General features: G+C 42.1%; 1 protein-coding gene across 2 annotated transcripts in view; it reads right to left on the bottom strand.

Annotated features, from left to right (window-relative positions):
- Positions 1 to 23,078, bottom strand: part of PXDN (peroxidasin) — a 158,523-nt gene that overhangs the window by 20,161 nt on the left and 115,284 nt on the right. For both annotated transcript variants that reach the window (XM_090032778.1, XM_090032788.1), the window contains 2 exons: positions 18,228 to 18,436; positions 3,237 to 3,357 (listed from right to left, as the gene is read on the bottom strand). In XM_090032778.1, coding sequence (XP_089888904.1) covers positions 3,237 to 3,357; positions 18,228 to 18,436 — 330 coding nt within the window. The remainder of the gene's footprint in view (positions 1 to 3,236; positions 3,358 to 18,227; positions 18,437 to 23,078) is intronic.

The raw sequence follows: 23,078 nt of genomic DNA, 5'->3' as shown, positions 1-23,078 counted from the left end.
ATTTGAACAGGGTGCTTTTTACCCCCTCGTCCAAGTCACTGATGAAGATGTTGAACAGTGCAGGCCTGAGGAATGAGCCCTGGGGGATCACACTGCCCACTTCCCTCCAGGCCGAAAATGACCCATCCACCACTACTCTCTAGGTGCGGCCCTCCAGCCAGTTGGCGACCCATTGGACTGTGTGGGTGCCAACACCACAGTTCCCCAGTTTCTTAATGAGAACGGGGTAAGAGACAGTGTCGAAGGCCTTCTGAAAGTCCAGAAAGACTACGTCCACTGCTACCCCTGCATCTAAGGATTTGGTGACCTGGTCATAGAAGGCCACCAGGTTGGTCTGACAGGACCTGCCTCTAATGAACCCGTGTTGGTTGCCCCTAAGCATAATCTCCCCTGCTGGTCCCTCATGGACATGTGCCAGGATAATTCTCTCAAAAAGCTTACCCAGGATCAAGGTAAGACTAACTGGCCTATAGTTTCCCAGGTCCTCCTTCCTCCCTTTTTTGAAGATGGGAACCATGTTGGTCTGCTTACAGTCCTCTGGCACCACACCAGAGCACCACAAGTGCTTGTAAAACTATGCCAGGGGTCTTGCAATGACCTCAGCTAATTCCCTCAGCACTCTGGGGTGGAGATCTTCCAGACCAGCTGATTTAAATACATCCAGTCCGTCCAGAAGTTCCCTGACTAGATCCTTCCTGACCTTTGGTTTGGGTGCGCCTCCCCTGGGGTCTGAGGGGGACCCAGTGGGGGGGGAGGGGGGGCTGATCCAGTTCCTGCTCAGGAAAATGGAGACGAAGTTGTTAAATAGGTTAGGCTTTGCCATCTGGTGTGATGACTAGATTTCCTAGTGTGTCTTGCAGGGGCCCCACATTACCCGGTACCTTCTTTTACTTTGTTGCTTCAACTAGACATCTCAAAACAGCCTGTCTTAGCCTCATCTTCCAGAAGATGAATTCTTTAGGGTCAGAGTCTTTTTCATTCTATGACTACCTACATCACTGGGGGCCTGCTAGTATATAGATTTATTATTAAAAGGCTGAAGTATGCATAGCAAATAGAAAGGCCAAATTTACTTCAAATACAACTTTTCTCTCCAAGGAAGATAAATTTATCTGGCTAGATAGTGGGAAGTGCTAAAATGCTCTGTTGGAGAATTTGTATTTTATTACTTTTTGCTGTGACTAAGTACTCTTCACTAGCAGCAACTGAAAGGAAAAAGACTGCTTATTTAAAAACATAAATATTTTTAAAACACTGTTCAAGTAGCCAAGGACCTGAGATGCATATATTTGTAGTTAGCACAAATCAAACCTGTAAGCACTGTTTTGATTCCTGTTTGCACTTACCAATTTTCTGTAACAGTTGTTCTGGCTTACAGATTATTATAGGTAAAAATTGAATGTATGGTCAGAAAATGTTCTGTATTTTTAATTTTGTTCTATGCTGTATTCTCATTTCCTGAGTACAGCATCCACCGAGGTGTTAAGATAAAGCACAAACTGGAGCAAGCTGGGATCACTCTTGCTTTATTGATTATTTGGCTTGAGAAGGAAATGAATTGAAAGGAACAGAATAATTTAGCTTGACTGTCATTTTTCTTGTAAAATTAGAGCTTCTAGGAGTAAGGAAGAGGACCCACCCTCTATATTAACAGTTTTTCAGGGATTGAAGCAGGGTGAAAGAGAATCATACTTGGGTCTAGGCAAACACTCACTTGGAGTGGCTTCAAAAGGAGACAGGGAGCTACGACTGGGGAATATGAATCAGCGGTTACATTGGAACTGCTATGTCTGTATGGTTCCAGAGCGATACAAGTGAGGTAAATCACCTCAGCTTTGATCTTGGATGAAGCAGGGTTAAAGTTTGTGTGATTTTGCTACACATCTACTGCTACAGGTCCATGTACACATAACAGGTACAACGTATCAGCTGCTCAACCTGCTCCTAAGCAGCAACTTCCCCTCCCCTTTTGAAGCTGCTGCAAGTTTCTTTTTGTCCACAGCCTTTGGCAGCTAATTTTACCATGTGCCTAACAGGTGTAAGAGAATCTGGCAAAAAAAATTTCAGATGTATACATATAAAATACAAATAATATACTGCAAATTCCACATAAGAATCTGTTTCATTCAGATTGTTCTTTCAGTCTGAGGGGATTCCAACACTTCTAAGAGGTCAAGGCTTGATTTTATTCTTGAATTATGCACTACAAAATGTGGATATTTTTTCCTTAAAACGGGCTGTAAGATTCTTGGGAACCACTATCATCTAATAGAGTCATAACTGAAGAAGCTTGCGTAACAGATGCAGCATGTGGTATCTAGGCCACAAGGAACACAACTTCTTAACAGAAAGGAGACACGATGGGCTCTTACTATGCAAAGGACTGGACATCCTCCTAGAGTTAAAAACAAACAAAAGCAAAATGTCCTCCTCTCAGCTCCAGATATTGCAGAGGAGCTAAAATTTGCTGCCACTGCCAGTCCAAAAATTCCCTTGGGATAAACAACAGGTCTCTGACATAAAGCAGACAGTTATAGTTCCTGCATTGACTGACTCCAGTATACCACAGCAGAGTAAGGCAAAGAAAGGATATGTCAGGATAAAGCAGATTCCACTTTACTTTAGTAATATGCAATCAGGGTATGGCCCCTTATGGGCCATTACCAGTTGTCAGACTAGAACAGATTCTAGGCTTCTCCAACTTATATCAGTGCTGGAGAAAATTAAGGATCAGGAAGCCACAACCATCACCTTGACAACACACCTCTCCACAGTCCCTGCTCTGAAAAGATCCACTATTACTGATTTCGCTTCTGTTGTCCCCAGTCTCTGGCCTGGCCTAATTTTTAATTAAGTGTTAAGTGACATGTGGGGAGAGAGAGGCTAGACTACATATAACTCACTGCTTAGGTCATTATAAGAACAGCAGGAGTTTGAACATGTTCCTGGCACGTGGATGTAACAAAGACCTATAAATTACTCCTTTTACCTTTGTTAGTCCATATTTCTTTTGAGGAAAAAAAACTAGGATTGAATTACTAGTATTATTATTATTATTATTATTACTGATGCTGAGCTGGAAGGTGAGCACTACTGCTGCTGGATATTTAGATCTGTCAAAATTAAATTTATCAAAAAACCTATGGAATAGAGACTGCATTTACAACAAATCATCCAGCTTTCCTTACTTGAAAAAATAAATCCTTTCCCATACTTTGCATTATATATACCCTTACCTTACTGTTTTTAGTGTTTTTGCTTTCTTTAAGGGCTTGTCCTCCTGGAAGCTGTAATCAAGAGAGCGTCTTCCCCGAAAGTGGTATGAAAATGCATTAAACTGTCCTCTAGTTCTACAATCTGAAATTAGACAAAGTGCATATTAGAAACAAAACTAGCAAAAGATGATAAAATAAATCTGAAATGGTTATCTTTCAAGAGTAGCATAAAATGAATCTTTGACCACTCCTCCAATATTTTTTCTGCTTGAAAGTTGTTGTTTTTTGAATAGTCTGTTTTTTGGGGAGGGGACTTTTAAAAGTTTTTACCTTATAGAACAATAACATTTCTCCTTTTATGATATCTACCTTTTCCATAATTAATAGAATACCACTATGAATCATTCAGAACGATGTATGGTTTCTGAAGGTTGTAATTTTGTCAACAGCATAGTTCTATTCCGAAAAGAGACTAAGTAAAAAGGCACTCATCAGATCTTCTAACTGTGGGGATTCAGTTAAAAAAACTGTTTTTACTACTTTTTAATTCAGTTAGTATATCTTACCTAAGGGAGATAGAAGGGGACAGAGTGAATTGTATAGTAATATCACTTTAGCAAAAACTTGTGAAATCATCATTCTGTTTACTAATAATGCAAGACAAAGGTTTTCAAATCCCAGATTTTAGTTGCCTAACTGGGTGCTCAAAAAAGCAAAATCTATTTACTGGCAGTTTCCTAGCTAAAATGGACCATTTCCTGTATCTGAAGTATCTTTAGAGTAGGGGCAGGCAAAGTCTGGCCCATGGGCTGAATCCAGCCAGCAATGAACTCCATTTTCCAGCAGCCCCTGCCTGTGTAGCTGGGGCCAGCTGACATGGAGACCCCAGCAGCAGTCACACTGTGATAGTGCGAGAGTGGGGTTTCTGTGGAGACTGGCCCCAGCAGCTTTAGCGGGCAGCAGCAGTGCCAGTCCCTTCCTGGTGGGGGCACTGAGGGGGGTATCCTGCAGGTGGAAGTGGAGTATGATCAGCTGCTGCTGCCTGTGCAGGGTGGGCAGCGGCGCCACTGTGAGGGGTGGCTATGGGGAATTATGGGGTGGCCCCAGCCCCTTCCCTGGCACCACCCTTGCTGGCAAGGTGCGCCAGAAGGCAGGGAGCTGCTCTAGAGCCCGGCCCTGGCAGTGACAGCATAGTCCAGAGCCAGGGCAGAGCCATGATCTGCAGCCTGCATGCTCCAGGCAGGGATGTGTAGGCAGATCACGGCTTTCCCCTGGCTCCAGACCACACCATGATCACTGCAAGGAGCCGTTGCAAAGCCACGATCTGCTGCCTGCATGCCTGTGCCTGGGGCGTGCAGGGTATAGATCATGGCTCTGCCTTGGCTCTGGACCACATGCAAGATCCCAGCTGAACTCTGGAGCAGCCCTGCACTCTGCTGCATGCCCTGCCAGTCCTGTTGGGGCCAGCCTCCACAGAAACCCTGGCCTTGCACTGTCAGTGTGGCTACTGCTCAGGTCTCCATGGAAACCTGTCCCAGCCATGCAGGCATGAGCTGCTGGGAAATGGAGTCTGGTTGCTGACTGGATCTACCATTTTGCCCACCCCTGCTCCAAAGCTATATGGAAATAGCAACTCCCGTGCATGTATTTCTTAATTCTTATCCTGCATTCCACCATGTTTATAATTAGCATGGGACTGCCCAAAGACTTTAGAAGCACATAAAGGATTTATCTTATCTAGAATAGATTATGGAGGATGTCATTCCCAAAGAGGACATTATAAGATCTAACTTTCTAAACTAGTCTGCCTGACGCCATAGTTATCACATGAACAGGTTAATTCATGATGCCAGACTGTAAACAGGCCACGATCTCTGAAAATTGTTCCCCTGTTCCAACAAATCAGAACTACATTTTTCAAGTTTTTGAATGTCTAACTTTCAGTGCAAAACCTGTTCGTTACCCAGGCTTTCAAATACCCAGCCTACTTAATTTGCGTTCAGCTACCAAGTGGAATTCACTTCAGGTTTATGCCTCCAGCTTCAGCACTCTTATGTGTTCACAGCTTGAGATGGATGCAACACAGCGAACACTACAGAACAAATTTAACTAGAAAGACGAGCAGATGAAAAAATATGATCAATAAAAATTAATAAAAAATTAAGTTATACAGGGACAACCTCATGGTGCAACTTCCTACAGATGCGTAGGTCTGCAGAAGTAAAGGAAACAAGGAGATCTGCAAAGTAAGCACCCTGGACTTCAGAACAGCAGACTTCAACTCACTCACAACTGATAGGCACGATCCCCTGGGAGGCCAGTCTCATGGGGAAAGGAGTCCAGGAGAGCTGACTTTAGTTTAAAGAAACCTTACTCAGGGTACAGGAACAAACCATACTGATGTGCAGAAAGACTAGCAAGTATGGCAGAAGACCTGCTTGATTTAGCAGGGAACTCTTCAGTGAGCTAAAACACAAAAAGGAAGCTCACAAGGAGTGGAAACTTGGACAAATGATTAGGGAGGAGTATAAGTATAGTTCAGGCACACCGGGATGAAGTTAGGAAGGCCAAAGTGCAATTAGAGGTAAAGCTAGCAAGGGATGTGAAGGGTAACAAGAAGGGTTTCTATAAGTATGTCAGCAATAAGAGAAAATCAGGGAAATTGTGGGTCCTTTACTAAACTGGGGAGACAATCTAGAGACAGATAATGTAAAAAGGGCTGAAGTACTCGACGCCTTATTCACCTCATTCTTTACAGGAAAGGTCAGCTCCCAGATTACTGCATCTGGCAGAACATGTTAGGGAGGAGGTGAGCAGCCAACAGTGGTAAAAGAACAGGTTTGGGACTATTTAGAAAAGCTGAATGTATCCATGGGGCTGAGGCAGTTGGCCAATGCGACTGCAGAGCCACTGGCCATTATTTTAGAAAACTCATGGCGATTGGGAGAGGTTCCAGACGATTTGAAAAGGGCAAATATAGTGGCCATTTTTAAGAAAGGGAAGGAGGAGGATGTGGGGACCTACAGACTGGTCAGCCTCACCTCAGTTCCTGGAAAAATGATGGAACAGGTCCTCAAGGAATCCATTTCTAATCACTTGGAGAAGAAGGTGGTTAGGAACAGTCAGCATGGATTCACCAAGGGTAAGTCATGCCTGACTTATGTGATTGCCCTCTATGATGAGATGACTGACTCTGTGGGAAGAGCAGTAGATGTGATATACCTTGATTTAAGCAAGACTTTTAATATGGTCCCCCACAACATTCTCGCAAGCGAGCTAAGAAAGTATGGGTTGAATTAATGGACTGTAAGGGAGACAAAAACTGGCTAGATCATTGGGCTCAGAGGGTAGTAGTCAATAGCTTAAGGTCTAGTTGGCACCTGGTACCAAGTGGAGTGTCCCAGGGATCAGTGCTGGGGCCAGTTTTGTTCAGTATCTTCATCAATGTCCTGGAAGATGGGTTGGAGTGCACCCTCAACAAGTTTGCAGATGACACCAAGCTGGGGGGAGTAGTAGGTACAGTGGAGGGTAGGGCTAGGATTCAGAGAGAACATGACAAAATAGAGGATTGGACCAAAAGAAATCTCATGAGGTTCAATAAGGACAAATGCAAAGCCCTGCACTTAGGATGGAACAATCCCATGCACCAGTACAGCTGGGGACCAACAGGCTAAGCAACAGCTCTGTACAAAAGGACCTGGAGGGTTATAACAGAAAATAAGCTGAATATAAGCCAATAGTATGCCCTTGTTGCAAAGAGGGCTAAAGTCATCCTGGGCTGCATTAGTAGGAGCATTGCCAGCAGATCGAGGGAAGAGATTCTTCCCCCTGTATTCAGTACTGGTGAAGCCACATCTGGAGTACTGTGTCCAGTTTTGGGTCCACCACTACAGAAAGCTTGTGGACAAGTTGGACAGTCCAGCAGAGGACAACAAAGATGGTTAGGGGACACACAACTTCTGATGAGGCTGAGGGAACTGGGTTTATTTAATATGGAGAAGATAACAGAACATGAAGCAGTGGTCTCAAGATGCAGCAAGGGAAGTTTAAGTTAGATCTTAGGAAAAAACTTTTCACTATGAGAGTACTAAAACACTGGAGCAGGTTACCCAGAGAGGTTGTGGAATCCCTGTCCTTGAAGGTTTTTAAGACCCAGCAACACAAAGCCTTGGCTAAGGTGATCTAGTTGGAGATAGACCTATTCTGAGCAGGGGGTTGTACTAGATGACCTGCTGAGGTCTCTTCCAACACTAATTTTCTATGATTCTGTGAATTAGGGTCAGTCCTGTAATGTTTTATAAAGTTGATGGACAACACTTTCTGTACTTGCTGAAGCCCTTTTGGTCCATGACAGGGGCCAGCAACCAACAGTAGCCAAAGCCGTTTTATCCAGCCTGCATCCACGGGGCTGAGCTGGTAGCAAAATTCAGACACTGCTACTACTGCTTTCCCCATGGCTGCACAGGGAAAGCACCCACCACTACTGCTTTTCCCCACAGCGGCACATAGAGAGTGTCCACAGCTATCATTTGTCTCCGTCATTGGTGGCAGAATCCCTCAAATCGAAGTTGATCTGTACCATGTTTTATTGATGGGTCTTACTGTGACTTAAGAGTCTAATCCTTCAGCCACAGACCCACATAAGTTTCAGGTCTCTCTGCAGGGGAAAGTAAGTCATAAGATAGGATTTCTCTCCTTTTCCTTCCTCTGTTCTCTCTTCTCTGCCTTGAGATTGTCCCCATGGAGGCAGGGGAAGGCAACTACTGCCAAATCCCCTGCTGCTGAGGGGGAAAGTGCCAGCTGCGGACACTCTCCCCACCCCAACATGGACTTCTTCCCCAGATTTGAACTGGGAAAAATTGTTTCCAATGTCTCCCAGCTATAAAAGTTTTCCCAATAAAAGGTATTGCCTCACTTCACAAATCTTGCTTCTATCACATCACTGGACTGTCTTGAATACAATACCACTATTAAAAGCCTTGAAATGAGGAGAGCTAATCAGTATAGGGAGATATTCTAAGTCTTGACAATGAGGGGAGACAGGAGTCCTGAAACTGTATCCCTGTCATTTTCAGGGCTTCTAGAACTTTTGACAGCTGCTTCACCCCTTCACCATTTTTGGCACTAATTATGAAACAGCGTGAAACAGAGTTCAAGTGCATTACAAAGTAGACGGTGGTGCTCAAAGATACTATAGATTTGAGTAGTTTATGCATGTAGGTGTTATGTTTATATCAAATATCAGTTATCTGCAGTAGGCAGAAACATGGAACTGTCATTGTATTATACAGCTAAGTAAACTATGCACTTTTTAATGCATGGAAGTAGAGCACACTGCACACAGAAAATCTGAATACTCACAGCCCAGAGTGAAAGGAAATGAATTAAGATCTTTTTCTAAACCAATGAGTTTAATTCCAACTGCTCTTCTCATATCTTGTATGTGTCCTGCTTTTTATTTTGAGTGTGAGTGTTGAGGATAGGGAAAAACAAGAAAAGCTTGGCTTCCTGGATTAGTGGTTAAAGAAGGATTGAAATCCAGGTCTTTGAACCAGAACCCAAGTCTGAAGAACAAGTTCTGTAGATTTCTCAAATGAATAAAAGCACCAAAGCTTCACTTAAATCAATTTTCAGTCAAGGATGAACTTCTTCCACTCTCCAAATTCTAAACAGTGGGAAAGGAGTGCTAAAGAGTTCAAGGAAAGTTTTTTTCTGGTATGGTTTCCAATACTGACACATGAAAAAGACAGTACAAATTTCATTGCCCCCGACAGGCAGATCTTGAACATGCCTAAATACCTGTTGGATAATCTGGAAAGATTCCAGGTACCAGTAAGCAAAGTTAGCTGACGTACATGTAAAGCTAAGGATTCACGTAGACAAATCACACTTGATCCCCAAATGCAAATCCAGAAGGGCATGATCTGTGTCAGTCAGTCTAATATTTGTAGATGTTCTTGGCTGTCTAGAGCTTGGCTTCAAGCTCCTACTAAAACTTGACAAAAATAATTGAGAAATTCAGGTGCTGTAGGTATGGGAGGCATGAAGCAGAATAAAGTAGTAATAGGTATTGGTATCTTGTAATTTGTAAAACCAAAAAACCAAAAAAACTAAAAACCAAAGGACCCCAAAATATGTGAGTGTAGAGTTAAGATCTATGTTAAATATCTTTTGCATAGTTGCACAGTAAATCTGTGGGGAGGAAGGGGCATGGGGCTGGGGAGCAATTGAGGCCCCCACAGTGAGGGAGGGAGTGGGGCAAGGGCAGGCTCTGCCCAGCTAAAGCAATAAATGGGCCCCTGGTGCAGGTTGCAGGATGGCGCCACAGGAAGCTTGTCCACGGGGTGTGGGGTGGTGGGAAAATAGGTGGCTCCCTGCTTCTGCGCACACTCCCAGGGTCGGCATAAGGGGCATGTGCCCCCCCAGATTTGTGTGTGGGCTGAGGGGAGGCTTGGGGCCAGGGGCTGTGCCAGCCTCTTTCTGGTGAGGGGGCTGGGCCAGTGCTGAGCTCCAGGTGGATGGCAGTGGCACTGGGAGGGAAGGGTTGCAGGATGAGCTACAGCCACCACAAAATTTGTCGCAGCCACCCCTCCCAGCATCGCTGCCACTCGCCCCGCCTGCCCCAACTCAGCCCTGGCCCAGCCTGCCCCAACTAGGCAGAGGCCAGCATAGTCTCTGGGCCTGAGCCTGCAGTCACCCCGCCCCCGCCCCCTCCTGTATGTGCCTCCCATGACCAGCCCTGGGGATCCATTCACCACCTTGGCTGGGTAGTATCTGCCCCTGACCCTACCCTTCCTCACCATGGGGGCCTCAATCAGCCGTCTCCCTCCCCCACGCCTCTGCCCGCAACAGACTCACTGGCTGGATGCTGTTCTCAAGCTGCCAGGCTACATATCGGCTATCGGATGGTACTGGCCAATACGGCTAGTTAATAATTGGCCATCAGTATTGGCCAAAAATAATCTTTACTGGTACAGCCCTACAAAATAGTCATGAAGGGTTTGAGAAGGACTTTATGCCATTCTTTTCTGTAAGAGAAAGCATTTTTGGCATTCTTTGTGCCCTGAGAGTACACAAGTATGAAATAAAAAACCAGGTAAAACAAACCAGTGGATATGCCTGTAATTAAGGCCTCTTGCAATATGCAAGTGTTCAGGGTTCTTATGACTGGGAGGACCTAAGCAAGAGACGCTGAGTAGATTGTTCCATTACTCCACTGTGGACTTGATGGGTAGTAGTTTCTTCTCCCATATATTGCAGTGCTGTTCTACAAGAATGCCAACTCATGGGAGTAGCAGGTGCAACAGCCAGGTCGCTTCACAAGCCCATCTGTACAGCCCTGTTTGTGAAGCCTCATGTATCTGCTTCCACAATGAAGGCTTAACGTATCTGCTTCCATATCTATGTCCAAGTGCACTGCTAAAGGGGCCAGAGTAAAAGCTTGTTTTAGCTTGCTGAAAGCAACCTGGGTATATTCCATCCAAGAGAAATGGGCCTCCATTTGGAGTAGGACAATTAGATTAGGTAGTCACCTGAAGAAATCCTTGATGAAGGATTGATTTAAATTTCAAAACCAAGGAAGGACTATACTCCCTGCAAATCCCTCAGATATGTCCAATTTGTGATAAGCTTTAATCTTATTCGAGTTCATTTTAAAACACTTGTGAGGATATGACAACCTAGGAGCTTCATATAGGACTAAATTCACGTTTTTCCAGTTTCACAAATTATTCTAACATGATACTACAATAGTACGAAGATCAGGTGATTTTAAAAAAAAAAAAAATCAGAATACCATCTAAATAGATCACAATAAAATTGATCCAATATCCCCCTATAGATGTAATTTACCGAGTGCTAGAATCTGGCTGGAGCACTGCAAGGAGACTAAACAATAGGGCTAGGTATCTATCCACCTGTCCATTCAGAGTTTGAAAGGCTGTTTTCTACTTATCTTCCTCTTGGATACAAAACCAGCTCTAGGCTCTGAAAAGGTGAAGCTTAGTGAAAATCCTTACAGTGTGCACTCATTCCAAAAGAGCACTCATAAGGATGGTTCTGAATTGTGATTCTGATAATTATCTGTAATCTATGCACAACCATAAAGAGACATCTTTAAGATGAACAAGACCAGAACCCCTGTGGGTGAAGTGAATGAGTGAAAGCTTTTTGCAATGTTTTCCTGAATAAGATCCTCCAGGGGTTAAAGTTTAAGCTTGGCTAAAGAATGACTCAAAAAGAATCATAGAAACTCTTTACCAGGCAGTCAAAGGGGAGATGGCAGGAAAGTTCTGCATACTTTTATCAAACACCTCTACAGTGAATTTCCAGCGGGTACTTAGGTCATGCTAAGTAAGCCAGGGAACACCTACCATGACAGGAAAGAGTAGGATCTTCACCTGTGACAGAGCGCATCTACAGGTGAGATTTAATGTGCAGTAGCCTATTTTACTACACATTAAAGAGATGCATAAAAAACATGCTATTATGCTAATGTGCAGTAATATAGGCTACTCTGCATTGTGTCACCTAAAAAGTGCACTTGCACTACTTCACATTAGGCCAGCCTAATGCTCATTAATTTAGTACCTCATATTGGACGTACTAAATTTAATGCGCCTTAGGAAAAGCACATTAATGCACATGTAGATGCACCTAAAGAGTAACAACAGACATTGAGGCTTTTTTTAGATTGTTCAGAATGATGGAGTAAAGGAAGCAGGTGAAGAGGTTCAGTGGTAGTAGTGCCTCAATGTGAGTTCCAGTAAAAAGGGAAGTCATTGATGAGTCCGATCATCCAAGATCTGCATGTTTGACTGCAGACACATAGCAAATAGTTCCAGGCAGAAGGAATAGACCCTAGTGATACTGGGTCATACCTCTTTCCTTTTATCTCTCTCATCTATCCATCCCCATACTGAAGTCAGTTTCCTTGAAATGATTGATGCTTTATCCTATATCATTATGCTATCAGGGATGATTCAATGTTAATGTTGCATTTCTTCAGATTGGCCTTCAAGGTGTCCTTGAATCTCTTTTGCCCATGAGTAAGTTGCGAATATAGGATATGTTTTGTGACCCATTGGTCAGGCATCCTTATGATATGTCCTGTCCAATGCAGCTGGTGCCATATAAACATACCCTCGATGCTGGCAGTGCTTGCTTGATCCTGAATGTTGGTGTTTGTTCTTCTGTCCTTCCAATATGAAGGATTTTCCAAAGACATCACTAATGGTAATGTTCCAAGACTTTCAGGTGTTTCTAATGGGTCAGCCAAGCTTCACATCCATAAACAGGGTAGGAATGACAACAACTTAGTAGATGAGAAGTGTAGTTTGGGTCCTGATGTCCTGATTTTCAAAGACACAATTTTGGAGACCTCCAAAGGCAACAGTGATAGATTTTTTCCTAGTGTTGAATGTCATTTATGTTAATGTTTTGGGAAAGGTGGCTACCTAGATAAGGAAAATTATCATCATTCCTCATGAATTTTCCTCTATAATTTGTGGAAGAGCAGCTAGTTGGTTTGGGGTGGTTTGGTGAAATATCTTTGTTTTTGTGATGTTGACAGTGAGTCCAAGCATTTTATATACTTTACAGAAGCATACATAAGCTCTTCAATTAAGTACACACACGCAACACAGTCATCGGTATACTGAAGACCGGTAATGAAGGTGTAGGTAATCTTGGATTTGGAACATAACCAGTTGATGTTAAAGAGATTCCTGTCCATATAATACTGGATGCTGACTCCAGAGGGAAGTCTGCCAGCAATGAGATGCAGAATAGCTGCAATACAGATGGAAAAGAGTGTTGGTGCAATCGCACATCTTTTTTTGACTCCATTTCTAACAGTGAAAGGGTCCATTTCCAAAACATGGCTTAGGATGGTTTCTGTTATGTAATGACACTGCAAAGAAATCATACAACTTCCCTTCTTCACTTTTCAGAAGAGGAGGGGTCAGGAAAACAACACATTTTCTTATTAAAATTAAAGCTCTTTGCCTATAAACCTGTCCTTCAAGACCTATCCCAGTAGCAAATCCCACCTCTCAGACATTTGGAATAAGAGTTAATTGCCTATTTTGGTTCCCTGCCAATCATCAGCCAGACTTTTCCAAACTATACCCTGGAACCTGATTTCCAACCTTTGGGTTAAAAAATGCAGCTGGAAACTCCCAATAGGAAGAACAGGAAAATTAAGGTTTCATAAACAACCATAAATCTGGCATCTAACTTTTGAAGCAGGTAACATGATTTTTGGATGGCATGGTCTCCTTTTGAACAATATGTTCTATTTTAATTACCCTACTAAAAAGAAAAAAACTTGGAAAAAATCTAGACAGGCGATAAAATTAATTTAAGGCATGACTGGGAAGCTCTGCTGGAAAAATCTGAAGTTGGACAATACTGGATCCTCAGTGTTCAAACATTTCACCTTGCAGAAAAAGCTAGGCCATGGACCGTCTCCAAGAGTACATCCCACTCTTCTACCGAGCAGAAGATAGAGGAACAATCAAAAAAAAGACTAAGGGTATTTCTATTCAGTGCAAAGCAACATCAGTGCTGAGATATGGCAGGCTTACTTGAGGTGTATTACCTCTCAGAATGGAAGTAAATGTAGCCGCATTAATACAGGTAGGCACTAACTGCCTAGCACAGTGCTATACTTTTTGTAGTTTAGGTGCTAGTATACATAGAGCAGATGTGATGTATCCTACCTGGATTGCAGCATGTGTTAGCATTGCTGTGCCGTAAGCTGTGTAGACAGGGCATATATCTCCTCAGAAATTTATTGCTCCCTTTCATACACACTAGCTCACTTTTCTGCAGAAACTCAATTTAGACACCAATTTAGATTGCAGGACATAAGACAAATAGATGTTCACATGTTGCTTGATATCCACTGACAAGCTTATCATACAGTCTTCCTACACTAGATGGTCTTCCTCACTAGTTGTCATACAGTCATTCCTATTTCAAACATCCTGTATCATCAACATATTCCAAACCAATGGCACCTTCACTAGTGGAATCTTATACATCACAACCCAGCCCTTAATTCCAAGATTCGCCTCAACAACAGCAACAACATACCTCTGAGGAGGAACAACATCTCCATACTGAACTTCCTCTGGTAGCATCATTGTTTTCTCTGGATGAAGAGGTGGCTTCATGTTCCTCCTCAATCAATTATTAAAAAAAAAAAAAATCCAGCAGTTTCTTAAAAGGAATTACTGATGTCCTAGACATTCCACTGGAAATGGCTAGAAAAAAATCTTACCAATTATTGGATGTACTCCCTCATCCCTACCAAACAGGAAGATAGTGGCAATCAGTGAAGGACTCCTTAAACCTGTGCACACTGTATATAGACAGTGATTGCAAAAGACATATAAGATGACTAACAAAAGGTATAGGTATCAGATACCTACATCTGAGTTTGAAAAATTTAACCCATGCTGGTGCTGGGTCTCTTGAGATAACTTGGTTCTATAGCTCTGAATTGATTAAAGACTCTTGATCTCCCTTCAATACGACACAAGACGGACCTGACATTGCATCAGATACAATGGCTACAGCTACAGTTATGAGATGAGATGGTTACAAAACTTGGATATCCTTAAAGATATTACAAGTTCAATAGATTACCATTTGAAAGTTTTGAAAATTAAATACAATAAAAGATTCAAGAGTTATATTAAAATTCCCAGAAATGTATGCTCCTTAGTCCAATAAGAAGCAATTATACCATATGCAATTTACATATTGGTATATCCCAAAGACCAGTTGAGCCTACAAAGGAACATTTTCAAAGCTTGATTCTTCTGGCTCTTTCACTTTTTTTCCCCTCACGGAAAATCTCTGCAGTTCATGGTGTGATCACTACATTACCAATAGAAAAATCTGCTTTTTGGACTTCTGTCTGCCTCAAGATCATTCACAAAGTATGCAGAAATACTTGCAGAGTTCCTTTGGAAACAAGGGTCAAACATCCAAGTTTATCCTTATCTAAACAATTGGTTGATTCAACATTCTTCTCCATGTTATATACTGAAAAACATAAATTTCATTTCTCAAATTTTTGTCCATCCAAGTCTAAGAGTAAACAAGAAAAATATGTCGACACATTCTCAGTAGTTAGAATGTAGGGAAGTTTAACTGAACTCTATCAAACCAGCAGCTTGTATTCTGCAAACAACTCAAGCTTCTCATGAAGCAACTCAGCTTTGAGAAGAAATATAACAGACATATCATGTTAAGTCATCCACAAAGCTTCTCATATACATCTATCTATCTCTTTGGGCAAGACTGCACTTTAGCTATCTTCAGAGTTTGTTGAAGTCAGTATTCAATCCAGTAAATCATCTATTAGACATGACAACGGAGATTCCCCAACTTGTCTTATCGTCTCCCCTCTGGAGAAAAAAAAGAGTCAAATCACACTTTTGCTCCTTTGTCTACATGTAAATATATCAGCTATTTGGGCAATACATCTGATATTCCTGAGTTAGGAAAAGTCTATTCAAATTATGACAAAATTCCACTGCTAAGTTTAATGTTAATAAGGTGGCACAAGGCACTTCCTCTATGCAACAAAACACTACAAATGTGGTAGAGATTCATTCACCATCAGAATCAGGTCACAGAAATATATTTATCAGGTTTGATGAATATTTAAGTAGATCAGAGACGCAGAATTTCTCTCCACAACACTCACATTCAACAATGCCATCAAATATTAACAGCATTTCACAGGGCTTTCCCTGTGTAGTTGTATTTTTCATGAGAACTACAACCATTTGTTGCAACCATTTGTTGCAAAGGCTTTGGCTGCCTGCCTTCCATTTTTTGTTTTATGTATTATCAATATTTATGCATGGAGAACTTTGAAAATTCATTTTTCATAGTAGTACAATCAAAACTTCTACTAAATTGCATTGTTTGGTTAAAATTTAGAACACAAGAATTGAAACTGCGCTTACTGTACTTGATGTTTATATGCAATAAATCATCCATCTATTTAATTCTTATAGCTGTGTCACTCAATATATTTGTTTTTGTTCTCCCTGATTTGTTCAGCAAAAAACATTTTCCCATGAAGGACAAAGTAACTTCTCAGTTACCATAAGTCATTCTTCTTAAAATTCTTGAGCAAAGCCAAGATTATTCATATGCAAAGCAGGCCTTTTCTCTATAATGAAGTCAGAGTACCTCTAGTGTTCACTTAACAAATCTGAAAACAGCATTACTGAATTATGATGCTAAGAGGATCAGGGTCCCACTAAAACACGAAAATTTTCTCTTTGCTTTCTTCAAGTTTCACCCTGCTTCTTTTTTTGATCTTCAAGATGACTTTATGTCTTTAAGAGGATTTTGTAACATGGGTAGTCTTTGCCAAAGGAGTATAGAGTCTGCACAGGCCACAGAGGTAGCCCTGATGGATAGATTGGATATTAGGAGGAACTTCTTCACAGTTCGAGTGGCCAAGGTCTGGAACGGGCTCCCAAGGGAGGTGGTGCTCTCCCCTACCCTGGGGGTATTCAAGCGAAGGCTAGATGTGTATCTAGCTGGGGTAATGTAGGCCCAGCACTCTTTCCTGCTTATGCAGGGGGTCGGACTCGATGATCTATTGAGGTCCCTTCCGACCCTAGCATCTATGAATCTATGAATCTATGATGAGACAGACTGATATGATCATTTTGGATGTAAAGCAGATATGCACTAATTTCTCAAATAAAAGCATTTGAGTCATGGCCTACCTCAACTTTTTGTTTGTTTATCAAATGATACACAAGCAGGACATACTTGGAATACAGCTTTCTTCTGAATAAGGAAAAAGGTATCACTGGACACTGTTGAAGGAGATAGCTATGCCACAAGATAAAATATCTTTAAAATATTTACTCTGTACTGTAACGGGTCTTCACCTGCTTTTGGTAAAATCTCTCCAAAGTCTTAAAATCTAAAATTTTAAAATCCTAAAAGCAAAAAGGAAGTTACCTAAGCCAATGCTAAAATAAGCAAATATTAGTATTTAATCCTCAGCTATATGTGAAAAATAACTATTTAAAATACACAGAGGGAATGATCATCTTGGGCATGTCCAGACAAGTGCGGCCATGTGGTATGTGGCACTGCAACCACGTTTGGCACAGTCCAGTGTTCTCCATGCTGCACCGGATTTTTTTTTCCTATGGCTTTTTTGACCCCTGGATATCCAGGGGTCAAAAAAACCCATAGGGAAAAAAGACTGGAGCCATGCACACTTAGCCAGCACAGGCTGCTGAAAAGTGGAGCTGGGCCACCCAAAGCCATGCTCCATGGCCAGCTAGGCTCCACATGGCAGAATCACCATGGTTGCAGCCCTGGGAAGCTCCCAGCCTCCCCTACCCCACCCAGGGCAACTTGCCATGCACCAAAGGCATGGGCATTTCCTGGGGACAAGTAGCAGCACAAGGTGCACTGCCACTACTTGTCCCTAGGGAACCAAACGTACGCACATATCTGGACATGCCCCTTGAGGCTTTCTTTTGCCTCTCAGCTACAGTTAGATGGAAAGTAGTAATACCTGGTCCTTCCTCTCCCTTTTACACACCTACACAGAGTGGAGGTGCCAGGCACTGACTAAAGGGGACTGATACAGGCTAAGAAAAGTACAGTGTGCCAGGAAAAAAAAAAAAATTCTGACTTCTGGCATTGGAGTGCCCATGTACCCACTGACAGCTATTCAAAGAGTCTTAGTAACACTTCAGCTAAATCATAACCTGACTAGATTCTCTCGCTGCATGCATATCATTTTTGTGGAAGTTGAATAGTACTTTTGCATGCTTCACATTTGTTTCTGTAATCATATTATCCATCTTCCTATTTCAGGTTGAGCAGTAACTAAAAAAAAAAAAAAACCTCTTAAAAATCTTGCCCAAGATTTTACTTGTTAAAAAACAAGTAACTAGCAACAAGGGATACATGAATGTATTTCATTCAGCATTACATTCACTGTATACAAACCTTCACAGCAATCTTGCCACATCCTGAGGTCCAGTTTAGGAATATCTTCACAGGTACTATATCCATGTGGGAACTCTGCCACTTTAAAGACATCACGTTGCACCTTGGTTATGTTGTCACTGTTGTCACAAAGAATTCTGGCAAGGGAAGTTTGCTTGATCTGAGTGAGCTGAGCTGGAGTAAATACACCAGGGTTTTCATACCATAACCTGTAATCTCACAGAAAAGAAAGACAAGTTCCTAGGTGGTCTCACAGTGATAAAACAATGATAAATAGCTTGCATTTTGCTAGAGACCTTGGAATGGTATATTCAAAGGATAAATGTTCTATTATTTGGAAAATGGATACTAGTAACAGAGAACTTTATATTGCCTTTAATTAGCCGGGAGTCTTTAGTACAACAATCTTCCCATGCAGAACAAATTGTTCTGGCAGAAATCTTCCTAGCATAAGAGGAACAAGATGAGGTAAGTGGCAGAACATGTGGGAGAGGGGGAAAAGAAATTATGTTTTTTATTTTCAGATTTAAAATACAAAACTATTAGAGCATCCACAATGACACAGTTCTCAATTTTGAGGATTTGGTGACTGGGCATAAAATACCTCAGATGCCAATTTTATGACTGCTGGTGAGCAAGAAGCCTGTCATCACATGCCTAGGGCTGCCCCATGCCTGATCCTGACAATCAGTGGATCATGACCTGAGACTGGCCACAGGACATCCTTGGATTCTGTACTGCGACACAGGGCTGCCCCCTGCTCCATCCTGGGAATCAGCCATGGGACAATTATGAAATGGACCCAGAAGCTGCTTCTGCCCAATGCTAACAACAAAACTTCCTCCACCCCCTGACATGTTTCCGGCCTTGTCCTGAACCCTGCATACAGATTTCCCACAGGACTGCAGGGCATTGCTTAACATGCCACACAAATGCATTTCAAACCAGTAACAAAGATGTATTACACAAAAATATGTTACATTACATGTATAACATGGCTGGGTTGCCATTTTTATGGTGCAATAAATTTGTTGAACATACAGTACATTAATCACATGTAAATTTGATATCTGCCACAATAAATGTAACATCTGCCAGGGGTCTTGGACCCACAGAATATTCAAAAAGCCTGACACATCAGACTGCTGCAATCTATTGATGAACACACAAATTCTGAAAACAAAAAACTTCTTGGCAAAAAAGGTACAATTACATCTCCTTCCCCATCTGCTAACATAAAAAATTGCTTTGGCCTTGTCTGGCATTACTCTGGTTGTTAATTCATATAGCATGGATAGCCCATTTATGCTAGTCAAATAACTTCTAGTTCCAGGGAGGACCCTACTTGGAACATTAGATGTTTTTTGAGCATCTGGTGAGTTGATATGTGAAAGTGCATGTCTTCTTATTTTGAGAGCTCTAAATCAGTCCTTGAGATCAAAGCATGAGAATGTAGAACGTAGTTACCATCTTGAATTTGAAAGGTTAGATGAACTTGGTCTCATCCATAAATTTACTAGGCACAATTCCATCATACAACCCAGTATTAGTGAAAATGTTGAACAATATTGGACTCAAAACAGACCTCTGGGGAACATCACTTCTGTACCTCCTAGATGAAAATACTGTAAGGTAGAATGTCAACTGGCTGCAACATTGTGCTCAATAAGCTGTTATAAATGGCTTGATATCCAGTTGGGAGTAGGTATCAAGTGGGGTTCCCCAGGGGTCTGTCCTGGATTTACTGTTTATCTTTAACCTTAGTGATCTGGATAACTGGATTGAGTCTATGCTTAGCCATTTTCTGGGTGGCAACAAGTTGGGTACAGTTGCAAACACACTGGAGGGTAGGACTAGGATCTAGAATGCCCTGGATAAACTGAAGAAAGAAATGGTCCAAAGTAAATCATATGAAATTAAAAATGGACAGTTAAATGTCCTGCATTTGGGATGGAATAATTGCAGGCACAAAAACAGATCTGGGAACCACAGGCTAGTTTGCAGTACTGCAGAGGACCTGGGAATCATAAGTTAAATATGAACCAACAGTATGCTCTTGCTGCAAAAACAAGCCAACAACATGCTGAGTTGTTTAAAGCAAGTGTCTCTTAGAAAACAAAGAGAAGTGATTTTTTTTTCTCTATTCGGCCACTAGTAAGGACTTATCTGGAGTAATGCATCCAGTTTTGCTCCCCAAGCTTCAAGATGTGGAAAAACTAGAAACACTCCAACAGAGAGCAACAAAAATGACAGAAACTTGGGAAGCATAATTTATGAAGAAAGGCTGAAACAACTGAGATTATTTAGCCTGAAGAAAAGAAGACTGAGGGAAGATTTGAAAACAACCTTCAAAAGCCTGAAGGGCAATTATAAAGAGGATAGAGGGAAGAGGATTAGGAGCAATGGCCTCAAGCTCCAGCAGAAAAAATACAGGTTGTAGGTTAGGCAGAACTTCTTGACTGAGGATGGTCAAGCATTGCAACAGGCTTCAAAGAGAAGTTGTAGAATCTCCATCCCTAGAAGTTTAAGGGCAGACACTGTACATGGATGGGTCAGTCAGCGATTATCCTGCCTTGAGCAGGCCATTGGATCAGATGATCTTGTGAGGATCCCTTCCAGCCCTACTTTCCCATGATTCCATGAAACTGCTGAGAGGTCCTAAACCTCAGATTTGTACATGAATACATAGAAAATTCATAGGAGAGGCCAAACAACAACTGCACACCAGAATGAATGCATGCCAGAAATCAATCAAAGACAGGAATACGCAATTACTTGTGGGGGGCACATTTCTCACAAGAAAACCACTCTCTCTCCAATCTCTCTGTCCTTATCCTCAAAGGAAATGTACAAAACACTTCCCAGAGACGAACCTATGAACTCCACTTCATCAACCTCCTGGATACTAAAAATTATGGACTAAATATAGACACTGGATTTATGACATGTAACCTGCCTGAGATCTGCCTCCCCAGGAACTTCTCCACTATTCATCCCCCTTCTCTCCCCACCCCTACCCAGTCTGTTTCTCACTCATTAACTCCTCAATTTACATCTTCACTGACTGCCTAACTTGTGTGCAGCCCAGCCCAGCTTCTGGCTTCTTTACTTTTTATTCCATCCAGGAAGAGCACACACAGACTGCAGAAACTTCCTCAGCCTGACAAAGGGTTTTTGAACCCGAAAGCTTGCTTAAAAATGGTTTTTCAACTATTTAAGTTGGTCTAATAAAAGATATTCAGATTTACCCAAAGAAACTTGTCTGCCTATGTCCTTAGACCAACATGGCTACAACCTACACCCTAGAATCTTATCTGATATTTTCTGTGTACCTCTACAGGCTTATTTAACATGTCTGCTATGCAAGATAATTTTAGTGTGTGGAAACAGAGGGTCCAACTCATTCATGTGATAAAGTAGTGAATTTAGATCCATGTACCCAGAAATGGAACGTGTGGTGGATTCTCTCTATTTTACAGAGAAGCAGACTGAGAGGTTAAGGGTCAGTCTTAGTTACAGGAGACTCACAAAATCCTGGCTTCCTGTCCTGAGGCCAATCAGCCACATAAGGTTGCCTTTTAGGTTAGGGACAGACACTACACATAAACTGGTTTAAGTGATTAGAAACTGGTTTAAACCTGTAACAGAACAGATGTTCAGTGCACATAAACCAGTTTGAAAATGGCTGAAATTTGGCTGGAGATAAACCTGGTTGAGAGTAGTATCAGACTTAACTGATTTGAGTCAAACCAGTTTATGCAATATCTGTCCCAGACCCCTTGCTGGTTTAAGTTAAACCAGACACCCCCAGCATCCCGGCATACTCTATGGGCTGGACAGGGCTCTCTGCTCCACTGCAGGGCAGCCCTTCCTCTCTACTCCTTGGCTGCAGCTCCAGCAGAGACTTGCAGACTGCTCCCTTCCCCCACATCACTCTCTGCTAAGCAGGAATTCCCTCCTCCCCTCTGCCTTGCTGAGAGGCATCTGCATATTAGCTAGCAGACCACATGCTGGCTCTGGTCCATGCTGTGACAAAGGCAAAACAAGTAGCTGGTAATGTACCTCTGTTGTTTTCTTAATGGGGTAATAAACACTGAGTTAGGTGTGATAAACACTGCTATCAATTCCCTGCTGGGCTAATCAGAGCATCCTGCCGAGATCTGGCCACATCTCCCCTTCCCCCTTCAGCTCAGTTCTGTGGAAAGGAAGGGAAGGCTGCTCTACTTCCCCACAGCTTCTAGCCTCAGTCACTGCAGGCATGTGCTTACATTTCTGAAATAAAAAGGGAATGTCTATGCACCTCCAAATTGGTTCAAGCTTTGCAGATTAGACTAACCTGCAAAAAATGAATTAATTCAGGCTCAGGCTATTTGAATGTCTGTCCCTAGCCATAGAGCTTAATATGAAATTTATACTATACAAAGGTAAAAGGCTTTAACAATTGATTGAACTTCAAGGTCCTTTCCAACTCTGGAATTCATAAAATCATATACAGTTAGGACTGGAAGGGAACTCAGGAGGTCATCTAATCCAACTCCCTGCTCAAAGCAGGACCATCCCCAACTAGGTCATCCCAACCAAGACTCTGTCTAGCCAGGTTTTGAAAACCTCCAAGGACAGAGCTTCCACCACCTCTCTGGGTAACTTTTTCCAGTGTTTTACTACCCACCTAGTGATAACATTCTTCCTAATATCTAACCTAAACTTTCCCTACTGGCAACACTTGAAACTGTTGCTCCTTGTTCTTTCATCTGTCACCACTAAAAACAGCTTACCTCCATCCTTTTTCGAACCCAACTTCTGGTAGTTGAAAGCTGCTATTAAGTCTCCTCTCAGTCTCCTCTTCTCTAG

The sequence above is a fragment of the Crocodylus siamensis genome, chromosome 1 (genome assembly GCF_052110815.1).
Source record: "Crocodylus siamensis isolate JL-2025a chromosome 1, ASM5211081v1, whole genome shotgun sequence".
Classification (NCBI taxonomy): domain Eukaryota; kingdom Metazoa; phylum Chordata; order Crocodylia; family Crocodylidae; genus Crocodylus; species Crocodylus siamensis.
The sequence above is the reverse complement of the archived record's forward strand: the minus strand, read 5'-3'. Positions and strand labels throughout refer to the sequence as shown.